Genomic DNA, 25,782 nt, shown 5'->3' with positions numbered 1-25,782 from the left:
TTTATAACACATTCATGAGAAATATATTAAAATTGTTAAAAATAAAAAAGAAATAATAATTTTAAAACTATATTAATCGATGGAAACGTACAAAAATAAGAATATTTTAAGGTTTTAAAAATTCGAACTAACCAATGGGATAACTAGAAAAGGGATTACATCATCTCAAACCATGACGTAATTGCAAGTTTCGGTTTTCGTCCGGAAGGTGGACTTTTGTAGACCAGCTGGTTTCTTCTTTGCCAGGAAGAAATGTTTAAATTAAGAAATGCAAGTAAATTTAAACGGTAAAAGCTTAACTTTAATGTTATTTGCATCATTTATGTGCGGTGCTTTCGTCGGTTACAAGATCAAATCGTGGAGGATCGCTTATTTAAAGCGCAAGAGAGAAATCTTCCAGAATAAGCTGAGATTGACACAAAAGCAATTGGATTTGGCTAATAATTAGCATTTTGTAAGGTTTATTCCTTAATATTTAATCAAATCACGCGCAAAATTGAATCTACAACTTTTTAATATCAATAATACTTAATAATTTATTTATTTAATTTTTTAAAATTCATCCTCACCATCATTATCATCTTCCTCATCACTGCTCATCCTATGTTGTAATATACTACTTATAATCTCAATTACACTGTACTTGGTAATTGTTTTTCACAAGAAAGGAGCTTCTGGATACTTTCTAACTCCTTTTTATCTTCTTTCTTGCTCTTGTAGCTAATTCTATAATTCACTGGATCCAGAATGTCTTTGTATTCAAGGAGTTCTTGTTTATCCTTTTGATCTGTCATTAAATGAGATGGAGATGAAGAGGAATGTTACAAATGCAGCTCTGTGTAAGGCGGTCGGGACCTTATTGGAACCGTAGACGGAGTAAAAAAGTCAAAGGGGTCTGTGTGTGACTCTTTGCAAATATGGTTCCGTGAAGTTGGTCTATCTAATTTTGAACCCCCTCAAAAATGGGATAAAATTTTACAGTAAAAATGCTGGAACTATTTTCTCAAAACGATGCTAAAAATCAACTATTTTTCTCTTTGCTAGAGATGGATGAGTTCAAAAACCAAAATGTCATTGTTCCGACTACTTCTGGGACGTAATCGGAGTTATGCTGTTCACTCTGTTGAGCCTATTGTGTGTTTGACGACCAGATATTGCCCCCGACAAGCCTGTTTCATAAAGGGTTACACGTGGATCGTCAGTTCCTTTGACTTTTTGTTACTCCTATGCAGGGGCGGACTGGCCCTAAAATTTTTGTGTGGAAAATTTATTACCAGCTCAGCCCATAAATAAAAAATATATTTTTTATTTATGGGCTGGGCTGCCATAAATAAATATATTTTTTTCTATTTATATTTAAATATATTCAAAATACAACATTGACAAAAATTACAATAAGCACAAGTCTATATTCTACAATATTAATTTTTTATTTAGAAGTTTGCTTTGTTGAGCAATAATATTAACGACATCATCAGAACGTATTTCGTTTAAAAAATCCTTCTCCACTGACATTAACACGAAAGCTTCCAGATTTTCTTTTGAGATACTTATAAGTATCTTAGCCTGCTTTTAATTAATTTTAACATAGAAAAGCTTTGTTCACCAGACACTTGTGTTACAGACATAGATAGCAGATATTTGGATGCTTGACCAAGTATAGAATAAGCGTCACTTAACATGTTATATCTGAATAATATATTATAACAACAAATAGAGTAATTTTTGCAAGCAATGCAGTAAGAGGATAAAATCGCATCTTTATTAGTTTCTACTTGATCATCAGTAGAATGTTCATTTTCGTTTAATTTTATAAAAGTTTCATTGACATTTTCCTTTAAAATATTCCATGACCATTTAAAATGTTGCAATTCTGATATAATATTGTGTTGAGTAGCTACTGCATTAAACTGTATTAAAATACTGCTTAATTTTTTAAATGCATTTTCAGGAATATTTGGTGACGGTCCCGTAAATTTTGGTCTAATGTGCTTTGAACTCGCTGTAAGATGACAGTCGAACTCTTCCCAGTTGCTCTCTCTCCCACCTTCCCTGATCTAGATCGAGGACGTGTGAATTTGGTCCGGGAATGCAACAATTAAATCGTCTTACACTTGTTCCTGTTTACAAAATAGATAACCGATTTATTAGCTTTAGCTCCACAACCAGTTTCCCATTGGAGAGGGGGTGAGGTCCCGGCCTCACACTACAAAATAGATTATTTTTAATTAAATCGTTTGGGATATAGAGAAATTATTATTGAATAACATTTTTTACTTATCTAAAATAAAGGAAATAATATAAGTGGCCATTAAATTTGTTATGACTACAATCATCGCTTTGGTGGCTAGGTACAAAACTAATAACTCGCATTTCCATAGTTTAGCATTAAGATTCATAGGAGTGGTGAATAGTTTCTAGCAATATAAACAAATAACCAATTTTCTCTGTTTAGAAGGTAGTTTTGATTATTTTTCTCCTAGGATGCTTTCTGTTTGGGCCGAATCGGGCTAATGTAGTGTTTGACTCAGATCGGCTGAACTAATTTAACTTTGGATATGGGTAGGGACGTGTAAAATGATACAGGCCTACACATATACCTATATTATACCTAAAAATTGAAATTTACCTTACTTAACAAAAAAATTAAACTTAACAAACTTACATTATATACATATTTAGAAAAAACGGCCCAAATTGTATACGGCCCATGTGGAATTTTCCACATTTTCCACATGGCCAGTCCACTCCTGCTCCTATGGGCATGGTGTGTAGCTAGCCTGATTTAGAGCTGCAATTTCACTAAAATAAAAATGATTTGTAAGCGTTTGTATGTGTTAATTCATTCAGCTCATGTTTTGTTACTGCTATTGTTTCTTTCTAGTTCTTTTCTAAGATTTAAAAGTCTATTCTCTTTGAAATGCTTTTGAATCTTTTAAGTTTTATTGCCTCTGACTAGGGAGGCGAAATGGAAGAATTCATAAGCATTTGTGCTTATGGCTCCTTCCAATTTCTTTCTCTCCTTTTGTAATGTCTGAAGTATTCCTGGTTTGATATATATTTTTGTGTCATCTTCATTTATATTTCTCTTTCCTGAATGAGATGAGACAAAACAGAATGATTTGTATGTATGTATATATGATTCCTTCCATTTTATTTGTAGGTCTGTTATGGACTATTCTGTAGTATATTCTAAAATGATATATATAAATTTATCACATATTGGTCCTTTGTTTACATAGATAAGGTTTTGTTTTTTAGTACACAGAGTGTAACGGAACTTGATGTCAATATTTTAGGATAGATTCTAGGGGCAAAAATAAGACTAAAACCCCTTATAAAGGTTTTCAAAATCTGCTTTGTTTTTGAGAGAGGACCTGTTAAAAAAACTTCAAATTCCTTGCCAAACTACTAATATTAAGTTGACAACTTTTTAAACTAATTTTGTGTTTATGCAAACATCTCCAACCCGATATACAACATAGCTACAACCAACTGACTGCCGAAAATCTATCGGGCTAGTTTTATGCTAATTATTAAATAAATTACGTAATCAATTTGGTACTAGAGGTAAGCGTTAGGCGCCATCTCTTATTAATAGATTTTCGGCAGTCAGTTGGTTGTAGCTTTGTGTTTATGGTTTTCTCAACTGACTGAGGTAAGTAAACCTCAGTCAGTTGAGAAAACCATCCAAGTAAACTCTACTGCAGGGGTTCCCAACTTGTGTTCTGCAGAACACTAGGGTTCTGCCAATAAAAATTTGGAGTTTCACAATAAAATTTTATTGAGTCTAGTGATGTATGAATGTGCCAATGCAGATTTAGGATGTGAGGTGTAATTGTTATAGTCTTGGATTGAGTTCTTGTATGACAATACAAGGACTTGATCTGAGACTATACATGTGCTGAAGTTATTTATAACTTTATAAATAGTGGAGACTGATTTATCGGTAATGGAATGAACTGAAATCATGATATAATGCTTGACAAGGTAATGGAAACCATAAAAACAGTAAAACATAAATTAAAAATCAAGATGTTTTTTAATGTAAATTTACTAGAATCTGGATGTCCAAACAGCTAATTGCTATGGAGGAACCAGGATTGAATCCATACGAGTCAAAAAATCCTATAAATTTTTTTCAGGGTGGTTTATCTGGATATGTTGGGCCAGTCATCCACCATTTGCATGCCCAATTGTGGGCCTGGCTGAACCCATAATGGGCTTGCTAAAAAAGTCCTCTTAGCTTCCACAGGGCAGAGAATTAAAAGAAGAAAAAATGTAAATTTGCTTTATTATTGTAATTATTGTAATTTATTTTTTTATTTACAAAATTAAGCAGAAGAATTTACAATAATTGCTAAAAAATGTACTCTGTTGATGTAAATGTTTGCTTTGCTTCTTATAAAAACAATTGAAGCTCAATACTAATGAAAACAAGTTCATTATCTATATTCAAAAACCTTCATTTTGTATGTGTTGGTAACACAGGAATGGAAAACAAACAATAGTATTGTTTTGGTGGCAGGATTAAAATTGGTTTCTGATATGACTTTTTTTTTCTTTTTTTGGCAGGCCATATCTCAAAAATGAAGTGGATTTTGAAAAATCTGTATAGAGGGTTTTAGGCTCCTTTTTGGCCTTAGAATTTATCCATAAAATATTAGTGCAAAGTTCAGTTACATCCTTTATATTTATATGCAAAAGGATCAATTATTGGGGTGCAATTTGAAAAAATTGTAGATCTATAAATTCCCACTTGAGAATTTAGTTAAATGAAATTCAAGACCAGATAGGGAAAGTTTGGGCTGGAGGCCCCTATTAACTGTATACAAACTTCCAATGCAAAGTAGAAGTCATGTTATTCCAATTAAAAATTTTCCCTCAAAAGGAGTTAGATAGATGACTAGCATGACACTATTGTTAATGAGAAAGTATGATATATTAGGGAAAGACACTACAGTACTAATTTGAGGTGGAGAGCATATATTTTAAATTAAATGAATTAAAAATATGATTAAAAATTTCAGCCTGGCATTGTGATGTCACAATAAATAATTGCTTGTTTAGTTGTAAATTGCTCATTTAGATCTATAGATTTGTGTAAGATTTTGTAAATTTCTTTTGCTGCCTATCATTTCTACAAACTGAGAATTTCTGAGATTTTTTTTCATAAAAATTCAAAATATTTTCAAAAAACTAGAAAGTATAGTGTAATGTGTAAAGCAGGGGCGTCCAGCTTGTGGGCCACATGCGGCCCAAGGCAAGTTCCAATGCAGCCCAATAAACGTGTAAACAAAACCGACAAATTTTTTTATTATTTATTTATTTATTTCAATGGCATAAACTTCAAAAAAGAATTTTCACAAAGCCATAAACCTTTATACATATTTTTTAATAGAAAGGAAATATTTTCAAATACATGAAATGTGTGAATGAGGAAGGAATACTAAAGAAAGCTGGAATCATGACTCAAAGGATTATAGACCCAAATTTGAGGAAAGGAGAGAAAGGGCCAAAAGATAAAAAGAAGTGAGAAAGGTTGGAAAATTAAGGATCAATATTTGCATAACATAAAATCTATTTAACCTTTCTCACTTCTTTATTTTTTTACTTTTCTCTCCTTTTCCTGAATTTAGGTCTATAATCCTTTGAATCCCAACTCTAGCTTTATTTAATTTTCCTTTCAGCATTGCAAGATTTATTTACTTTGTGCCAAATTTGGGTACCCTTTTTATAGTGGCGTAAAAAAATATCATTTGGCGCATTGACTACATTTTTGGCTACATGTTATTTATAAATATAATAGTTGAACAAAAATGCAATTTAAAATAGTGTTTCGTTGTTGTTTTATTAATTAAAGACCCAAATAAAACAAATATTTGTGTTTTTCAAATAAAATTTTGTTTGACTCCTTTATAATAAATAAATTTATCTATTTCTAAGTAGAAATTAAAAGCATCTGTAGAAGTAATTTTTTAAAATAACCTTTTTTGTGATAAAGTTTTAATACTTATTACTATAATCTAGACATGTAAATCCTTAAATATACTTGTATATTTAAGGATTGGGCCACAAGTATATTGTGGCCCAGGACTCCATGACTACTTCCAATGTGGTCGAGAGAAACAGTTGGATATCCCCTGGTGTAAAGGATAATTGTATCTTGGGTTTGGAGTGTGCACATAAAGGTTTATTCAAATTACAGCCAATTGTTTCATAGAATTATATTAGGATTATGTTATATAGATTAATTAAAATTAACATCATCATGTTTTTAATAATTAACACAAATAAGATATAATTGAATAAAATTTATAAAGAAAATTTGCACGTGGTATACAATGGAAAGGAATACTAATCCAAACTCTTGCCATAATTAATTCAGCTATTATTATACTATAATTAATAGTTAGAAACTAAGTAATTTGGTACTAGAGGTAGATGTTAGATGCAATCTCTTATCTAAATTAATAATTATAGTAATTTATTAAATAATTTTGAACATTCTGGAATAAAAGAACTAGCCCAGAGCAGGACTTTAACCTGCAACCTCGGCTTACTGTGTGGTGTGCTTGTCAGTTGCACCATCTGGATCTTGAGAAAATCTTCACTTCCAGATGTATTTAAATTTAGATATAAAATTCACTTCTGGTACCAAATTACTTAGTTTCTAATTATTAATTATAGCATAATAATAGTCCAGTTAATTATGGCGAGAGTTCGGATTAGTATCAATGCATTGGACTTCGGGATGTTGATATAGATCAGCGCTGTCCAACTTATCATAGCCCGCGGGCCATATTTTCTTCACAAAACATTTCGGGGACCAAGAAGGTTGATAAACCACATGACATTTGCATAGTGCTACGGTTCAGTAAGCACTAATTGGTCAGCGAGTCCGATGTTGACGCTATAAAAAGGTGACAGTTCGACACACCGGATATACGTCATTCTCGTCTAAGTTCGACTTGGGAATTTTTTTGTTCAATAATAAATGTGAATTCTTCCTGGAAAAATAAGACATTCCCTGAAAATAAGACCTAGCTCATTTTTCAGAGCAAAAATTAATATAAGACACTGTCTTATTTTCGGGGAAACACGGTAGTAAAATAATTTTATTAATAATAATAATTTAGTAACAAATTTATTCATAGTAAAATGTACTCGCGGGCCGTAAAAATTATTTGGTGGGCCGTATACGGCCCGTGGGCCGCCAGTTGGACAGCGCTGATATAGATGAAAAGGAAATTTGACCGAAAGTTATCTCTGTATTATAATAAAAGTACATTTTGATGATTTTGATTTTGCAGACTAACAGCTAATTTAATGAGCTTTTCAGAAAGATTATTCCCATATTATTTTGATTCTTGTGCGTACTAGTACGAGTTCATAAAGTGCAATTTGCTGCATATACATTCAAAGTTTAATTACATAAGAAATTCCAATTTTTGGATATGTTTTAGAGGTTACTAAAAGTTGCTTTGGACTCCTAAGATTTTGTGAAAAATAAATAAAAAATATTCTTGTCAATATAAAAATATAAGTTGGATGATTTTGTTAGTGTGTCTGTCATGCTAGCCAATGGTGTACGTAAGAAAATTTGTTACATAATTTGAATGTTTGAAAATGGCCAATATATTTGTCTGGTTAAGTTATCAATGTAAGTGTCAGCAACAAAATAGAAAAAATTTTGTACTTTCAAACATTATTTTTAAATCTTTTTCATAATGCAAAATATCATTGGATTTCAAATCACATTTTCAAATCACATCATTGGATTTCAAATCACATTATGTGATTTGAAATCCAATGATATTTTGGAGTTGAATGGGCTACATCCAATGATATTTTGGAGTTGAATGGGCTACATCTGATGCAATAAAGCAATGGTAAGTTTGTTTTATATGTTAAGGGGATTCCAAAGCTATCAACTCATCAAAATTATGATGGTAGTTGCAGGAGGAGTGTCTTAGACTCAATGATCACACTGCAACAAATATGTTGTGTATCTGGCTAAGTGAGCATCGAAAGCATGAAAAAATTTGAATATCATTATCATCCACAGAAATTGTTGCTACTTGCAATGATAAAACAAGTTGGCTGAAATGAGTGGATTTCTGAAAGGTATTAAATCATTGAAATTCATTTGGTATGTGTAATTCTCTGCTTGATATCTTTAATATACTGCACCCTTATCTACAGAATTTTAAAGTGACGATACTTATATTCTTTTGCCCAAACATATCAAAACAACAGTTTTCTAAGAATTCAAGAATCAAAACAAACATTTGTCCATAATTATTTTCCTTTTAAGGAACTTTGCCATGAGCAAAGTTAGAAAGAAGTTGCTGTAATTATGCAGGGAAAACAATTTGAACTGAGAGTTTCTTATGCATTTGTCTAATGCCATTGAAAACAGATTTTAATCCATAAAAGATAAGTCACTTTCAGTTCTTAGAAGTGTTTGACTTCACCTTCAGGCCTTTAGATAAAAATGAATTTTGTGTATTTGGCAATGATAAAACAGACCGATATTGTGGCTATTATAAGGATGTACCCGCAGAGGAAGAAATGTATGGTTGTAAGAACAATTGATGCCGTTCAAACTGACTGTTGCTTGATTAAAGATGAAAAACAATAGGAAGTAGAAATACATAGAGGGACTCAAAAATAATGGGAAAAAATTCAGAAAAAATTGTGTATTTATTTTAACAACTTCATATTTTAATTTCCTTCAAAATACTCTCCATTATCCTCAATACACTTGTCCAATATGTTTTTTCCATTGTTCAAAACACCTAGAAAATTCCTGTTCCGAAATGCCTCTTAGCACCTCAGTTGTTTTGTTTTCACCTCTTCTACTGTTTGAAGTTTCTTTTCCTTGAGTTTTCTCTTTATCCCGGGGAACCGAAAAAAATTGCAAGGTGCAAGATCAGGCAAATAGGGAAGGTGGGGGAGAAAGGTCATGCTGTCTCTTGTCAAAAACTGCTGCATGGAGAGCACCGTGTGAGTAGTAGTATTGTCGTGATGGAAAAGCCAATCCCTGTTTGACACAAGTCTTTTCTTTTCCTTCTCACAGCATCACAAAGTCTTTTGAGGACTTCCAATAACAATGTTGAGTGACTGTTTGACTTGGATGGATGAATTCGAAATGAACAAGTCCTTCCACATCAAAAAAAACAGAATAACATGATTTTCACATTTGACTTCACTTGTCTTGCTTTTTTGGGATGAGGAGATCTTGATATTTTCCACTGGCTGGATTGATGTTTGGTTTCCAGATCTTAACCATAACACCATGATTCATCACCAGTTATTTATCTTAGAAAACAATCCTGGATCATTTTCTAAATGTACTTTCAAAGCCTGTCAGGCTTTGAAAGTACATTTGCCAAGCGATTGCCTTTCTGATCGGCGGTCAACAAGCGTGAACAAACTTTGTGGAAACTCTTCTCTCATGTCAAGTTCTTGTGACAAATTTTACTGAATCAAACTCCATGAAATCCCAGACAAATCAATGAGTTCATCACTGATTCAACGGCGATCTTTGTTGATGAGATTGCGAATTTTCCCAACATTTTTGTCAGTTTGAACATTGGATGGACACCCAGATCTGGATTGATCTTCAAGAGACATATCTCCTTTTTGAAAATGGGAAAACCCGCTTGTAAACCCTTATCTTACTTATGCATCTTGTTTATAAGCACGTCGAATCATTTCAACCATTTCCGATCCACTTTTCCCTAATAGGAAAAAAAATTTTACAGCAGCACGTTGCTCTTTAAAATCTGACATCGCATTTTTGATGAAAACAGAAAACAGCTTTCACAAAAAAAAATCCCTATGGGCCAAAAAGTCTTGATACGCCGACACTGCTTTAAATACTGATTCTGGAGAATTCCGTCTACTGACATCTAGCGGCAGATACGTGCACTATGAACTTCCCGCATTCCACAAAATTATTCCCATTATTTTTGGGTCCCCCACATATACATGAATCCCAAGATTGCCACCCAAAGACATCAATTATGTTTTGATCCATATCAAGCTAATGACCTTTCACTTCTACCGCAAAAAATGGGATTTTCTATAATGACCCAATTGAAAACAACAATTAGAAATTTTTTGGCCAATGAGTCATTAATTTATCTAATTTATATAAGATGGTCTGGAAAATAGTTTTTTCAATGTATTTGCAGCAATTCAGCATTGTTATTGACACTACAGAGGAAAGGAGATTTAATTTGACTGATATGTAATTGTCACTTATGGACTGACAGACAACAACCAAAGTCAACAACAGGTAGGCAGCCAGTTATGTGTTATGTATGTACTATTGATGTATTAGTGCTGTCTATTTAAATGTTGTTGGTGGCAAAATGTTTGTGATACATACATGTTATACTGCATGGCCATGTTTGGCATATTGTCCAAACTTCAGATTTGCTAAGTCTCACGAATTACACAACACCAATTTAGGTATCTACAATACAAGATGCATTTTACTGTATTTTTTCATTTGGCAGTTAACTGGAATCGGTCCAAGGCCATTATGGTGAAAACATACATCAGTTTGGATAATGTGCACTAATAAAATGTTGGGTATTAAATGGAATTTTGAATTTTTCAACCAGGTTCTTTGTGTTTCTGGTCTAGGCCACTAAGAATTGTGAAAGTGTTTTGAGCTTTGATATTGATTATTGTTATAGTGGCTATAAATCTATGAAGAAACATTTTAAAATTCTTCCATTTCATCTTTGGATCTTCAGGTTATTTAGTAGATGTGGAATTTCCTAATTCATCTTCACAAGTGCTTTTGTGATCAGAAAGATTCTATTTCATATAAATTCGTTTTACACTATACTTTAATAACTAATTAATGAAATAATGAACTGATAAGTCTGGGTAGTATTGCATATTTGTGGTTTTATATAGAAAATTATGAACTTCCAGCAATAAACATAATAAAAACCCATACAAACTTAAATGCTACTAATAAAGATATGCCAAATTATTGTGTACAAGTATGTGATCCGTAATGATGGACCATATATGATGTATGTGGTCCGTTGTTACAGTAGCTGTCATAATATGGTAGAAGTACTGTAAGATTATAAAGGAGATGAAAAATTTGTAACTGCCTGTACCTTTTCTGTGTTTAGATATAGCTTATATAAGTAATAACTATACTATATAAGGTTTGTCTATGTACACTATGGTGGTGATCCACATAAGTTGGGAAACCTTAAGGTTCTGTCAATAAAATAAGTTTTTGAGCTATAATTAATAGTTTCATATAAGTAATAGTATCTATTTTAAATAAAATTTCAAAAATTCCATAAAAAGGAACCTATTCACACACTGCACAGCTCACATTTGTGAAATTAAAATCCATAGAGTTTAATGGTGTAAGAATTGAATCATTTATTTGATTCATTTCTGATATTCAATTCTTTGCATTCAACTAATAAAATATTCATTTCTGTCAGAGAAACTGTTGCCATGGGGTAGTAATATTCGAATACATTTTAAAATTGCTAAATCAACAAAAGAATCAAATTCATTTGATTCTCCCATCACTTGTTGAGTTCTTACCAAAACTTTTTATCAAAGTGAAAGGGTTTGCAATTAAAATAAATTGGGAACCTCTGCTTTATGGTTCTTGCTTAATGATAAAGTTATATTTCTCAGAACCCCATCCAGATCACCATCATTACCAGTGCATAGATGTACTATTAATTGGTAATATGTATGTACTGGCACTGTATGTACATACAGTGGACTTCGTATGGCTAATTCATCCTTTCTTGCACAGTATTTATGTTTTGCATATTAATAGGTTTAGGTTTCTTTCTAACATCACTTCATCTAAGTCAGGGCTTCTTAAACTTTTTTTATTCACGACCCCATTTATGATTGTGATTTTTTTCGCGACCCAAAAATATAAAATAAAGATATAAACAAATTTGCAAAAACAATGGTGTGCTACCACAGTTCACTCTTGTGTTACAATGGAACGGAGACAACTAAATATGCTGAAAAGTGACAACACTACACTAGTTCACACTATAATCAGTGTTGTTGAATCATTGTCTTGCTGCACCAGAAGTGACACAAAGCGCAACTCACGAAACTTATGACACAAAGCATGCCTCACTTTCAAACTCATTTTCAAACTCTCATCAATTATTTCCAAAATTTTGCATTAAAATCTCTCGACCCAAGATTTCGCTAAGTGACCCCAAATGGGGTCGCGACCCATAGTTTAAGAAGCCCTGATCTAAGTCATTCTTCTGGCTGTGTAATATAAACAGGTATTTTCTAGAAAAACAAAACTGAATTGTTTGGCATAGGTTTGACATGTATTGTACAACCAGCTTACAACTGACAATCAGCCTGTAGACTTTACAATGTAAACTTTGACTTAAATATCTCACAGCCCATGGATCAAATTTCAAAATTCTGGCTTCGTGATATGGTCTTGCCAAGTTGTATACATTTATAAAAAATCATGTTTAGTGGTTGTGCAGTTGCTTTAAACTTCAATCGCAGACAAAATACTTTTCAATTTATGCAGAGCTCTGCTCAATTAAGATGTTATAATTGAAATGACGTTAGGAAGAAAAGGACCAATGTATTGTCTTCCTTCCCAGGGATTCCTCTTATCAGTAATTTAATTTGTGTGTCTAAATAACTCATGTTGTTGACTTTATATTTCCTTTATAATGTATTTTTACTTTCATATCTTTCCTAAAATCACATTTCATTGCTTTAATTGTGAATTATATCATGTAAACCAGTTCCTTAAGACTGATTTACACAATACTACTATTGCTGACATTTTATTGCATCCAAAAACATTCAGATATGTTGTCAAGTCAAATGCTTATACCATGTAATAGAATATGACTTGAGTTGTTTGGAGCATGCACAAGAGCATTCATTTCTCTTGAGAATGGTAAGTATATGATCTAATATGTAAATTCAATCTCATAACCTGCAATATGAAAGGCAAATCCATGCATATTGCAGTTTTGAGCATCAAAATGCCAGCAGTATTGGTATGTAAACTAGTCTTTAAGTTTCTTCTCCAGAAATTTATCTTTTGTAGCCAAAATTTATCGTTTAATCATTAGAAAACTTGATGTAATGAGTAAGTATATTGCTACTCATCAATAACTTAAATTAGTTTACATAATTTAATTATTAAATTTAGAAAATTTTAGGCAAATTGGGCAAAATTACAATCCAAACTTGTAATCCCTGTTTTATTTTCTGGAAAAAAATATAAATATGTATATAAAATTTTTCAAAAGAATGTAATTTTAATCATTATTATTGATTTTCCTTGCAGAAACTCTCTTAAAAAGAAGATAGAACAAAAGTAACGGTAACTAATATTTTATTTCCTATTTTATATTCCATGGTTTGTATCTTACAGATGTTTTTGTATTTGTTAGCATTAAAAATCTTTGAGAAAAAGTTGACTCCGTCTAATGGTTCTCTTAACTCTTTGGAGATAGTTAAGAAGCATCATAAACTAATTTATAATGCTTTTTTAAGTATAGTTCATTCTGTGTAGTTATCAGGAAAATCATTGTATGCTTACATTTTGGGTATCAATATTACGAGGGCTATTTTTTAAATAAGGTTCGTTTGTGAATGAGAATGACGCGCAATTGCAGCAGTGTGCATAAGCATCTGCTTTCAGCATGCTTTACGCGTGTTTAGATGCCATTTGTAGTCGTATCATCTGTCTGTGTGCTGAACTGTAGAAGTTTATAATGTTCAAGAAATTGAGTCGCCCACCGACTGTAAGATACGATCTGTTATTCGATTTAAGCACGAAAGATCATGGTAACTGTCTTTTGGGACAGGAAAGGGTCTTTGCTAGTGGATTTTATTCCATGAGGCACAACAATCAATTCTGATGCTTATTGTGACCTTGAGAAAACTCTGCTGTGCCATACAAGTCAAGCGGCGTGTCCTAATGTCTTCTGACAACAAACGGCAGATTTCTTTGAAGTCGGAATTAAAAAAGTTTTTGAGAGGTATGACAAATGTTTGAACAAAAATAGAAATTATGTAGAAAAATATATTTTAATGATATTTACAGTATTTTTCTTCTTATTAAAAAGCGGACCTTATTTAAAAATAGCCCTCGTACAATGCAAGAATAATCAGTTTTTTTTTATCATTCCATAGATTTTTATGATAATTTGCAATGCAATGTAATTTTTGATGTCTTTTGATATAAATCCTTTTTCTCACAAGAGAAGACTTGAAGTTGCTATGTGTACTTTTTAATAAAATGCTATTTACCATGTAGTTTTTGTGTCTTTTATAAGCAGTTTGCATCAGTATGTGATACACTAGAATTACTTATTCATGCAAATGGCTTTACCTGTTATAAAGCCATCAAAATCTTCAAAAAAAAAAAAAAAAACACAAGTGTGCATAGCAACTTGTCTTCCCTTGGTTCAAATATTGGCATATAACTATGTTCAGACATGCCAATATAACCTAGGAAAAAAATCTTATAACATGGCTAAATTTGGTAGGCAAATCATTACATTTAGTGTTGCCAACTAGCCTCAAAATATATAAAGATAACCACATAATACTATACAGAGATGAAATATATAACAGGAGATTGTAAAACAAGCAGTGATAAAGTGGTAATCAGCTGTATATGTATGTCTTGTTTCCTTCAAGTAGCTATTTTTAAGAATACTGTGACAAAAAATACTCTTTGCTCCATTGTGGAGAACAATACACAGCCAAATCTTAACACAGTCATGTTTTCTTGGGTAAAATATGGATATTTGCAATTTATAATGTACACACTTGGAACACATTAATTTATGATGCAAAATAGGATTTCTAATTGTAAGGTTGGTTCTGTGACGGAATCTGTGATTGTAAGTGGCAAAGCCATGACACAGTAACATCACAATATCAGACTGCAGTGGAAAAGAGGTGTGTTTACAGTTTACTGAGATCAGTTTTTACTGTGATGGCAAGTAGAAAAATTAAGTATTACCAATGTGAAATTGTCATTTAAACTGATATCATTCAATGTCAATCCAGCCTTTCCATAAGTGGTGTGCTGTGGTAATGTAACATTACTGCTTCCAGATTGGTAAACTGTTGAGAACCAGCCTTTAAACGAAATCAGAAAAATTGATAATTAAGCAAAAATGATCATTATAATCATGAATTCATTGTCATTAGTTGATCCAAATTGCTTTGGTATGTGATTAATGTATACAAGTTTGTCCTTTTGTATATGTTAGAAGATATTACATTTTAATGATAACAAATATTCAGAAATTCATCTTTTAAAATTACTGTTTTTTTTTTTAATCCTATCAATGAATAATTCTTATTAAGTTTAATTTTCTTTAAAGCATATAGTGGCAAGAAAATTAATGTTAAAATCTAAAATGATATTCTTAAAATGTATTTAAATGTATTGCAGGCTACTAAGCACGTAAGCATGTACCGGGTATGCTTACGATTTGATAACAATTATAAAAAAATTTTTCTATATAAATTGAAATAAAATATTATCCTCTAAATAGTAGATAAATTTGAGTTAATTTATTAGCTTTACACAATGAAAGAACTTTGTCGACAGCTACAAAGTCTTAGATAAAGTTTTATAAATAATGTAAATGAATATTTAGTCTGTTTATAAAAGGTATATGGAGTGCAAGAAGTGTGACTTACATAATACTGTGGGTATGACTTGTTGATTTTGTTAAATCTCCCCTAGAACAATGTTAAACAATTTGTTTCAGTGGCAATTGCATCTAGCATTATTTAGTATTGCCATCTGTTTGGTAGAAGGTAATTCCTCTTATTTTTAATTTTTTATCTTTAATTACAAATTTGTCAGTTTAAAAATGATATCAACGAAGCTGGAACATTATTCAAATTAGTACCTTTCACTGTTTTCCAGCATGTAGTTTATTAGTTCAAACAAACATTTGAACTAATAAACTGTGCTGGAAAGAAGTAAGAAGCAAAAGGTACTAATTTGTCAGTTTAATGAGACATTAATTAGAATATTAATAAGAGAATCCACTTCAAACTAGTAGAAAATTATTTTTTACTTGAACACTTTTAATCTAAATACAGATTATCATCAGGTCTGCATAACTAAAATGAAACATAGATTCAAATATGTTGGACCAATATACATATATATATATATATATATATATGTACACACACACAACACACTATTTATTTTAATAATAAGTGTGCTGTCTATAACTTTCTTCAACTTGCAACTATGCTGTTTATTAGAAGGTAATTATTCTTTGAGAATTGGGTGCAACTATGATTAGATGGCAACTATTAATGGAATAAATTTAGTAACTTTTTACTTTATTATTATTATTATTTGAATAACAGCACAACACTCGACACTTGTGCACACTTGCAGATGCATAGTGGCTCATACTATTTTAACACAAAAACAATACTGAATAGAATGTATAATTTTTCAGTTCACAATAAGTTTTTTTCTTCCTATAATATATAGCGCACTTACTATTAGAGGGTGCCATCTATAACTTTATTTTGAAAACAAGCAAAATGACCTTTAATTGTTTTTAAAGGATCTTATTAGGTTGAACTGCAAATACAACTGGAGCTGTATTGTAATTCCTTTTTTCTGAATTATAAAAGATAATCAACAACATAATTGAAATGTATATAAGCAACAAAACATCTAAACACAACCATAAAGAGTGTAAAGTGGCAAGATAAGAAACACATATAATGAAGATACACAACGTGTAGACATACATTGCATCAGGCAATATTTTGCTTCTGCTATATAATAACTGAATGCAATTTTGTGGAGTATAAGTAGCCAGTAGTGGACTTTGAGGGTTACTCTGCTACAATTCAATACTTTGATTATTATGATTATTATTTAATAAGAGAAATATAAAAAATAGTTTGATGATGATAGCATCTATCAATACAGAGTTGCCATGTACTATTGTGTGGTATTTTTTAATGTTTTAACACTTGAAAAACAAGTTACATAATTGATGATATGATGTGCAATGGCACTTTAAATCAATTAATCATGGAAGCTCCAGTTGAACTTATTAAGAGAATTTTAATTGTTTGAGAATGAGAGAGATTTTCTTAAAATTTCAGGACAAAATTTCTTTTGACATATAGAAATATTCAGGGTAGAAAAGAAATTAACAAAAAAAAAAAAGAAAAAAAAATAGATCTATATTATAACTTTTAGTTTTTTCCAATTGTTTTCTGAAAAATACCTAAGCTTTGTTCAATTAATATTAGAATTTTATCATAAATCCCCAAATTCTCTTCATCCTGTATTTTTCCACTAGTTGTCAAAGTGCAAATGTTGATTCTATTGTTAATCTTCACAAAAAATAAATGCTTTTTCTTTTTTTTATTAAAATGAAAGATAATGTTCAAAATTATCAGATTGACCTATTTATCTTTATTTATCATTCACTCCTAATTATCTTTCTATAACAGTTTATCTTATCTACTTAACCTATACACTGACATCAGCCCATGTAAGTAAGGAGTTTTTGTTGTTCTATCCTTTTACTGAGACTATTAGCTAGTCCTTTTTCTAATGTAGGTTTCCTAATAACTACTTCTTAAAATCTCTTGAGTCTGATCTCTCTAAATCTATATCAGACATCCTAATTATCTTTAATTCTAATACAGTTATACACTAATGTGTCAGTTACAGGAGAATGTCCTAGCATTAATTGATGCTGGCTACCCATTGCTCTTTGTAATGTATTTGGCATATTTTTATGGCATGGATAGTATAGGCCACATTACTGCACTTGCACAGAATATATACTTATATTTTACAGATACCAGACAGTTGTAAAAGCATTAATTACATAATTAGAGAGAAAATATAATAATGATGAGTGTTTTGTAGTCTCTGAGATGACAAAAATGTTTTTTAATTCCTTTTTTCACATCTCTTATCTTGAAGAGAGTATACTATTTTCTTATTTACTTGGAGGTATCAGAGATGTCTCTGAAGCTCTAGCAAAACTCTAGAGAAGCGACAATAATGGTCATACTAATGCAATTTCAATGTGTTTGGAGGCAGCCATGTTTTTGTGAGTCTAGAAGTGTATATTTTTCCGGAAAACTTTCTTGTACAATCACATGACCTGTATTGGTAGCATGATTAAAAATCTCAGAAACTATCTCAAAAAAAGCAATAAGAAAACACACCTGATAGTACTTATAATAGACTAATGTGTTTTATTTAGCATGTGATAGTGAGTGTGCACAGTGTGAGTGATATAACATGTAATAATTTGGGGGCCATCTCTGGTAATAGGTTGATTGAACTGTGATTGTTTAAATAGTAATGTGACCAAGGCCATTGAGAGCTTTTATGGAGCCTAGAGTAAAGCAGGCCCCTTTTGACATTTGTTTTTTAAGCAAATGAAATAGATATAATTGTTTATTTATTAATAAAAGGCAGTTTTTTAAATTTAATAGTTTAAAAGTTTTTTTAATTTAGTAGATATGACAAAATTTAACAGGGATTGCCATTAGTATCACTTAATGCTGGTAATTAATGAATGAGATAGCCTAATTTTTTTTAAATATAATCAAGTATTTTTTGTTTACTTTTATACTCTGTACTAATCTTAATGCAGTTAAGCTAGGTTCACACTGTCGTATGCTTATGCAGAGCTAGGCTGCACATTGTGCTAATAAATAATAAATAAATGTCTTATGAACCACTATAAATGTTGAAATGAAATGTCGTTTGCTGTAGCAAGTCAGACAAACCAAGTTAGAACATGATTGGTTGAAAAGGTTTTGAATACTAATCTTGAAAATTTGATTGGTTGAACTGATGGAAGTTTGTCAAAAGTCAAGACACATTCGACTTTGAACAAACTAGTCAAATGGTAGCTGAAAGGGCACAAACCGGCAGTTCATATCTTCTCTGCAGAAGTCCCTACACCAGTGTGAACCTAGCTTTTAATCATCTGTGCTGCAAGCAATCTTTATACTTTCTATTAATTTATTATAACAAATATTTAAAACTATTTCCATTTCATAATTTTGAGGATTTAATGAATAATGTGCTTTAATTCTTAATACCGTGTTTACATTGTCAAACCTGAAATGGCATTTTAATAAATGTGGCCGATTGGCATTGATGTTAAAATGTCGTTCCTAGTTTGAAAGGTCATGGGAGTTGCATCCCACTGTTTATGATGATGTGTTTACATATTTGGTGATTTAATTTGTCATTAAATCCTTCTCTTAATAATAATTTAACTGTACTAATCTTTATAATTCTATTATCTGCTAACTTTTTCAGCAGTTCTTTTTGTTGATGTATAATTCTTCTAACATCTTCAAAAACCTCATCATTCTAACAGCTGATTTCTACTCTGCTCAGTGTGACTAACATATCCAACCAAACTTTACAAATTTTTTTTCTACTAAGTGAAGACACTATTTACTCTTGCTTTTTAACATTTGTATTGACTCTGTACGCTGTTTGTGCCATCCGTCAAAATGTCGACTTCCGTTCGTCCACGTCCCTCTCCATTAAATTCTCCCCGTTCTTCTCCTTGCTCTTCGCCACGTGGTTCTCCACGATTTTCACGAAAGCATATTCGATCACCTACAGTGAAGAAGCATACGATGCCTGTGCTCGTGGTCCACGGTGGTGCGGGCGCAGTACCCTTGAATAAGATCACGCTGAAGATAGACGGAGTCAAACGCGCCACCAACAAGGGTTACGAAGTGCTACTGTCTCCCGAAGGAAATGCATTAGATGCGGTTGAAGCAGCCGTTCGAGTCATGGAAGATGACTATGTCTTCAATGCAGGTAATTTTATTCTTTTAATATACAAGACAAATACATATCAAATGTGAAGAAGAATGTCTTAATACATTTAATTATATTATAAAATCATATAGGCATATATAGGTATATACATGTATATCAAATGTAATAATTGTGAGATAACAAATGATATTGTCAGAAACAGTAAATAATTATATCCATTGGATGAGAGCTTGACCATATGGATCCATAAGAATCTATAGAAAGTAGATCCATATAGGACAGATGGGATGTGTACCCCAAATATTTTCGTATCCACAAATTGTCTCCCCTTTCAACATATATCATACTTCAAATGAGTACTGTACACAACAGGTATGTCTTATTTTTCATAACCATTCAAAACCCAACAAGAAATTTTCTTGTTTCTTTGGCCCACCCCAGATCAGTAGCGTGCTGTCCTTGGAAGTGGTGGAAGCGTTGCTTCCCTTGTATTTTCTAAAATATAAATACATATTGTGCAATTATTTTCATATTTTAACATACTTTGAATTAATTAAAATTAATATTTTATTATAACCGCATTATGTAACATATTACAAATTTCTATACTAAATGTGAAAAAAAGATAAGATTGCTATTGTATATTTGAATATCAGTAGCAGAATGAAAGCTGTCCGTACTTTTCGAGCAACGGCCAGGGCTTAAGGCTTTGCTTCTGGTTTAACCTCACCTTTGTTATTCTCGACATATTTCGGGGTCGTGACCTTTGACCCGCAGGGTTAAACCCAATATATCTCGTTACAGTATCTGTACGTTTTTGATACTAGATGTTGCTATGCAACATAATTTTTATATTAAAACGAACTTTAAAAATAATAATATAATTTTTTTGTTTTCATATTTTTCAATACATTTATTTTGTTTGTGCAAAATAAAAAAAAATAATTTTTAACAATACAGTAGCCACGATTATTATTTAAAAAAAAATTTTCAACATCGACAAAAATTCAACATGGCAACCACACTCAATGGAGAAAAATTTCAACATGTGATAGGGTTTCTGTACTTCTCCAATCCCATGAAATAGGTTGGAGAATTCTTTAAGTGAATTGAAAGCAGAGTTTAGTTCCTGTAGTCTTTTAACAAGATTTAACTGTTCACTTGCTTTATCACTCAACAAGGAACATTCTAGTTTATTGATAACATATATGTCTTCTTGGATGAGGAATCTCTTATTTCTTAGCTTCTCCATAAACACTCCCACAACATCCAGTGTTTTCTTTCCAGGGCTGCGTATAGATCTATTTGTTTCTCATAATTTAACATGAGATAGCACTGTTGTGTGTCATGTGGCATAACTGTGACGTCTGCCTATGTCAATCTTGAAGTTTAAAGGGATGTCTCCACTGATTGGGCTGTTTCTTAACACTACTGTTAATATTACCCGACCCTTTAACATGCCCAAAAATGACTTTTGGTTAGGTTCTTCTGTTTTATTTATACTCACTTTAGCTTTACAGACCTTTGCATAATGACCTACTTTTTTTGCACTTATTACACACTGCCTTACGTGCAGAGCAATTTAGTTTAGTATGTTTCAAAGGTTTTCTTCACCAATAAAAGGAATTTGAAGTTTTGTTTCCGGTAAATGAACTGTCGGTAGCTTCCGGCTTCAAAAATATGTTCTTCCTACGTGCAGTTTTGCCTAATGCATATATGTTAGTCCCGGAATTGTTCTTAAAAGCTTCCTGCTGCTTTTTCACTGTTTCCGTCTGTCTCAGTGTTTATTGCTTTTTTCAAAGTTAGTTCTGTTTCTAGTTGCAAATGTTCCGAGATCTTTTTATCTTTAATGCTGCAAACTATTTGTCCCTAATCATTTTGTCTTGAAACGAAGCAGGGAAAATCACGTTTTAACAAGACTATATAATGAAGTTACGAAATTCTCCACTGTTTCTCCTTCTTGAAACTGAGAATAGAATTTATCTTTTTATATAACGTTTTTAGTTGGGATGAAATATTTTTCAAATGCTGCCTTAACTTTGGAATAGTCATTTCTATCCTCTTCTGGGAGACTAAATGACGCCAAAATTTCCTCGGCTTTCTGTCCCATTAAATATATGAAAGAATTTACCTGGTCAGTTTCCGCTGTTCAAAATCATTCAAATTGCCCTATCCATGCTCTCCAATCTTTGAGATGAAAATTAAACACTCTGGCTCTGGGATTTGATACATTATCCTCTATGCTGCCACCATGTTACAAATGTCTCTGTAATACGATAACACTGATCAGGTAATACAGACAACTCTTTATTCACACACAACTGAACACTGCTACATTTCACTGGTTCTCCAGAGCTCCGAACATGGTGGTCTCTTTTCTCACCACTCTACACACTTGACTCGTGTATACATTAAATTTAATAGTTAATTAATTTAATGTTAATTTAATTTATTAACCTATATAACAGATACATTTAACTTAACAAACTGAATGAACAGTTGGCAAAAGGATACAAATTGGCAGTTCATATGTCAATGTGAACATAGTTTTAATGATATATATGATTACAGAGTTTCAAGACATTTTATTTAAGATAATATGAGTTTCATACTTTAATTACTATCATGATGATATTTCCAGCATCATAAAATAGATTAAACTGAAATTAGATAGATTAAATTTGATTCTTAGACAAAAAGCTATTATAATTTACTCAAAAGTATATTTTGTTAAAAGTATAAAAGACTATATATCATCTCTTAATGTACAGTACAACAAAAACACAAATTGGTTATCATCTCCAGGTGTTTTTTAATAACCATTTGTATAACTGTGAAAATTAGAATATTAAAACTGTTCTTTAATTCAGGTTATGGATCTTCCCTCACAATTAATGGAGATATTGAAATGGATGCGCTTGTCATGGAAGGTACTCGAATGAGAGCCGGTGCTGTGGGAGGAGTCACAGGTGTTCCGAATCCTGTTACATTAGCAAAAAAAATCATGGAGAAAGTAAGAATTTACATTATTATAATATTATATATATATATATCAGATTGGTATTTGCAATGTTATTCAAAGTGAGCGTTCAAAGTAATATTTCTGGAAAAATGCATAAACCAGAAAACCCTTAAATTGCACTGGAGCAGTTGAAACAATGACTGGTTTTAGTTAGATGTATGAATGACATTGTTGCAAAAAATAGGTCTTTTCATTGCAAAATACTTTAGAAAATGACAATAAAGCATTCTATGTAATGGGAAAAAGTTGTAAGTGCACATGTTGCACGCAGTGTTTATAACTTCCTTGTGTGTATGACTTCTTGTCAAAGGCAGTAGGGGGAAAATGCATCTCTTGGCTGTATATCATTACTGGAGTGTCTTATTCTCAGATGAAGTCTGAACCTATATTGCTGAGGTAATTTTTGGATGGTTTGGGACTCATAAAAAAAATTTTCTAAAATACTGAGGTGCTTTGTCATCTTTCATTGCATGCTCCATGCTACAAAATTTGCAGCATTGCATATGCAATATTTTTCCACTTAACTCACTCGGGACTTTACAACTGGTTTAATTTATCCACTGTGTGACAAATATTCATTTCTTGAGTTCCTCTGCATTTTTAATTTCTTATGATTCCAATTTGAGAGTTGATGATGTCTCCTCTCTCCTAAATTTTGCATTTGCAGCTCTGAAGAGGTGAGAGTGAATGTCTGCTTGTTTACCATTTTCTGTGCACGTGCAATGTTTTTTCCCATGGAGTTGAAAGTTGAAAGCATTTTTTACAATAACCAGTCAGATTTTTAAATAGTAAAGTTTCTATTTATTGCATCATTTCACAGTGCGCAACTTATTATGAGAATTTGGCTTTCATCATTATTTATCACGAGCCTTCAATTGTTAAAAAAAATGTTTTTAGTATTTATGGCTGTCTGATTTTAGTATGTTCAAATTCTAAGTGTGTGAATATACTCACAATATTCATGCCAAAAGTCACATTACTGTCATAGGAATATATATGTGATAATTTGGGGAGTGATGATTACAGTTACACACCATAGGTAAACTGTTACATCTATTTGAAGGCCACATTCATGCTGGCATGTCATGTTATGATCCCTGACATTTTGCAAGGCGTGCAATTGTATCATCTGTCTGAAAATGTATATGCAACAGGATGGTAATTGCATCAAACATCTGAACAGCTATTTTGCCTATAACATCTGACTTATGAGACACCCTGTAGCTTTGTTAATCTTTTCACAATACTAGAGAACCTTTTTGCCAACTATATCACTCTTCAAATTATTGCATTTGGGTAAAAAAGTTGTTGGCTAGATGATAAATGCAAAGTGTTTAATTACAAATATATGTATTTTTGCAGACAGATCACGTTTTTATGATCAAAGATGGTGCTCAACAGTTTGCTCAACAAATGGGTCTACCAGTGGTGCCAACTGAAAAATTGATAACGGACTGGTCAAGAGAACGTTTGAGTGAATACAAAACATTTACAAATACTGTCAACCAATCTATTAATGCCAAGTAAAGTATATTTATGAATTTAAAAACAACAATTATATATAAATATTAACTCCATTTTTTTTGCAGTGATCATGATACAGTAGGTGCAGTAGCTGTTGACTCTCTTGGGAGGGTCGCGTGTGCCACTTCCACAGGCGGACTGACAGGAAAACTCAACGGTCGGGTAGGCGACACACCTCTCATCGGCTCGGGTGGCTTTGCAGATGATTTCGTGGGTGCAGTTTCAACAACAGGGCACGGAGAAGCCATCATGAGGGTGTGCCTCTCGAGACACATAACGGGACTCATGCAACAAGGTATGTATCCAAGCATTAAGTTGGTGGTTTCCAAAGTGGGTCCTACCGCCCCCTAGGGGACGGCAGTCAAGATCCTGACTAAATGGTGACCATATACAAGGGTTGGGGATCACCAACAATCTTTCTCTTTCCTCTTATTAAAATGTGTAAGAAGAAACATTGTATTTAATGGTTTCCAAATGTGGAGAACAACATAAGGACAGTGTGAGGTTCGTAGAAAAGGTTTTCTAAGAATATTTTCAAGTCTTTCTCACATAAGGGAAAATGTCCCCTCACAGGTTAGGGGTCATTTGGATACAATTGGATGGCGTTTGGTATAAGTTTATGAAACCAAGAGGGAGCGGTAGCTCAAAAAAGTTTGGAAATCACCACATTAAGTTGTCTGTCACAGTCTCTCTCACAGTTTGACGTTGCAGGCATGAATGCCCAAGATGCAGTCATTGCGGGATTAGAACACATGAAGAACCGCGTTCAGGGTTATGGAGGCGCAATAGCCGTCAGCAATTTCGGAGACGTGGGAATCTACTTCACCACCACCCAAATGTCTTGGGCCTACAGGAAAGGAAACATCTTGCACTACGGCATATTACCCGGCGAACGGCGTGTAGAGGATGTGGTGGAGGTCGACAGCTCTCCGTGAATGCAAAAACAGAAAAAATAAAGAAATTATAATTTAATAATGTTGAATTCTAAGAGATTTTTAGATTTTACACGAGTCATTTATCATTATTCCAGTTTAGATATTAAATGTGTTTTTTGCAATATTTGTCAAATGTTCTATTTAGGCAGAAATTTTTTCCCCATGTTATCGATTAATTACAGAAATTTGTAAAATTGCTATATAAATATACGACTATTGCTGATTATATATATATTATATATATAATATATATATCGATATATATATATTTAATATATTATATATATCGATAAAACACTATTTCATGTATACTGTTAAAGTGATTGTCAGAGTAACTTTGTAATTTTGTACAACTTTGTTTTCCCTGTACTCCTTCTACGGGAAGGAATGAAGAAGCGTTAAATAAAGATAGCAAAAAAAATATTTGAATTATTTCAGGTTAAAAA

The 25,782-nt window shown here is 32.1% G+C and overlaps 1 protein-coding gene across 4 annotated transcripts; it reads left to right on the top strand.

Moving 5' to 3' along the window:
- The first annotated feature begins 354 nt into the window (after positions 1 to 354).
- On the top strand, positions 355 to 25,782 carry LOC111632735 (isoaspartyl peptidase/L-asparaginase-like). Of its 4 annotated transcripts, none has more exons than XM_023377244.1 (7): positions 355 to 454; positions 13,358 to 13,393; positions 19,694 to 19,894; positions 22,726 to 22,868; positions 24,240 to 24,400; positions 24,467 to 24,696; positions 25,113 to 25,782. In XM_023377244.1, exons 3-7 carry the CDS (start codon positions 19,708 to 19,710, stop codon positions 25,334 to 25,336), a joined length of 945 nt encoding a protein of 314 aa, XP_023233012.1. In that variant the 5' UTR covers positions 355 to 454; positions 13,358 to 13,393; positions 19,694 to 19,707; the 3' UTR covers positions 25,337 to 25,782. The 4 variants fall into 4 exon arrangements, with proteins under 4 accessions (XP_023233012.1, XP_023233010.1, XP_023233011.1 ...); XM_023377242.1 differs by lacking the exon at positions 355 to 454 and adding an exon at positions 13,464 to 14,054; XM_023377243.1 differs by lacking the exon at positions 355 to 454 and having other exon boundaries at positions 13,372 to 13,393; positions 19,379 to 19,894.

The sequence above is a fragment of the Centruroides sculpturatus genome, unplaced genomic scaffold (assembly GCF_000671375.1).
Source record: "Centruroides sculpturatus isolate CEXI.00-Female unplaced genomic scaffold, Cexi_2.0 scaffold239, whole genome shotgun sequence".
Lineage (NCBI taxonomy): Eukaryota > Metazoa > Arthropoda > Arachnida > Scorpiones > Buthidae > Centruroides > Centruroides sculpturatus.
The sequence above is the reverse complement of the archived record's forward strand: the minus strand, read 5'-3'. Positions and strand labels throughout refer to the sequence as shown.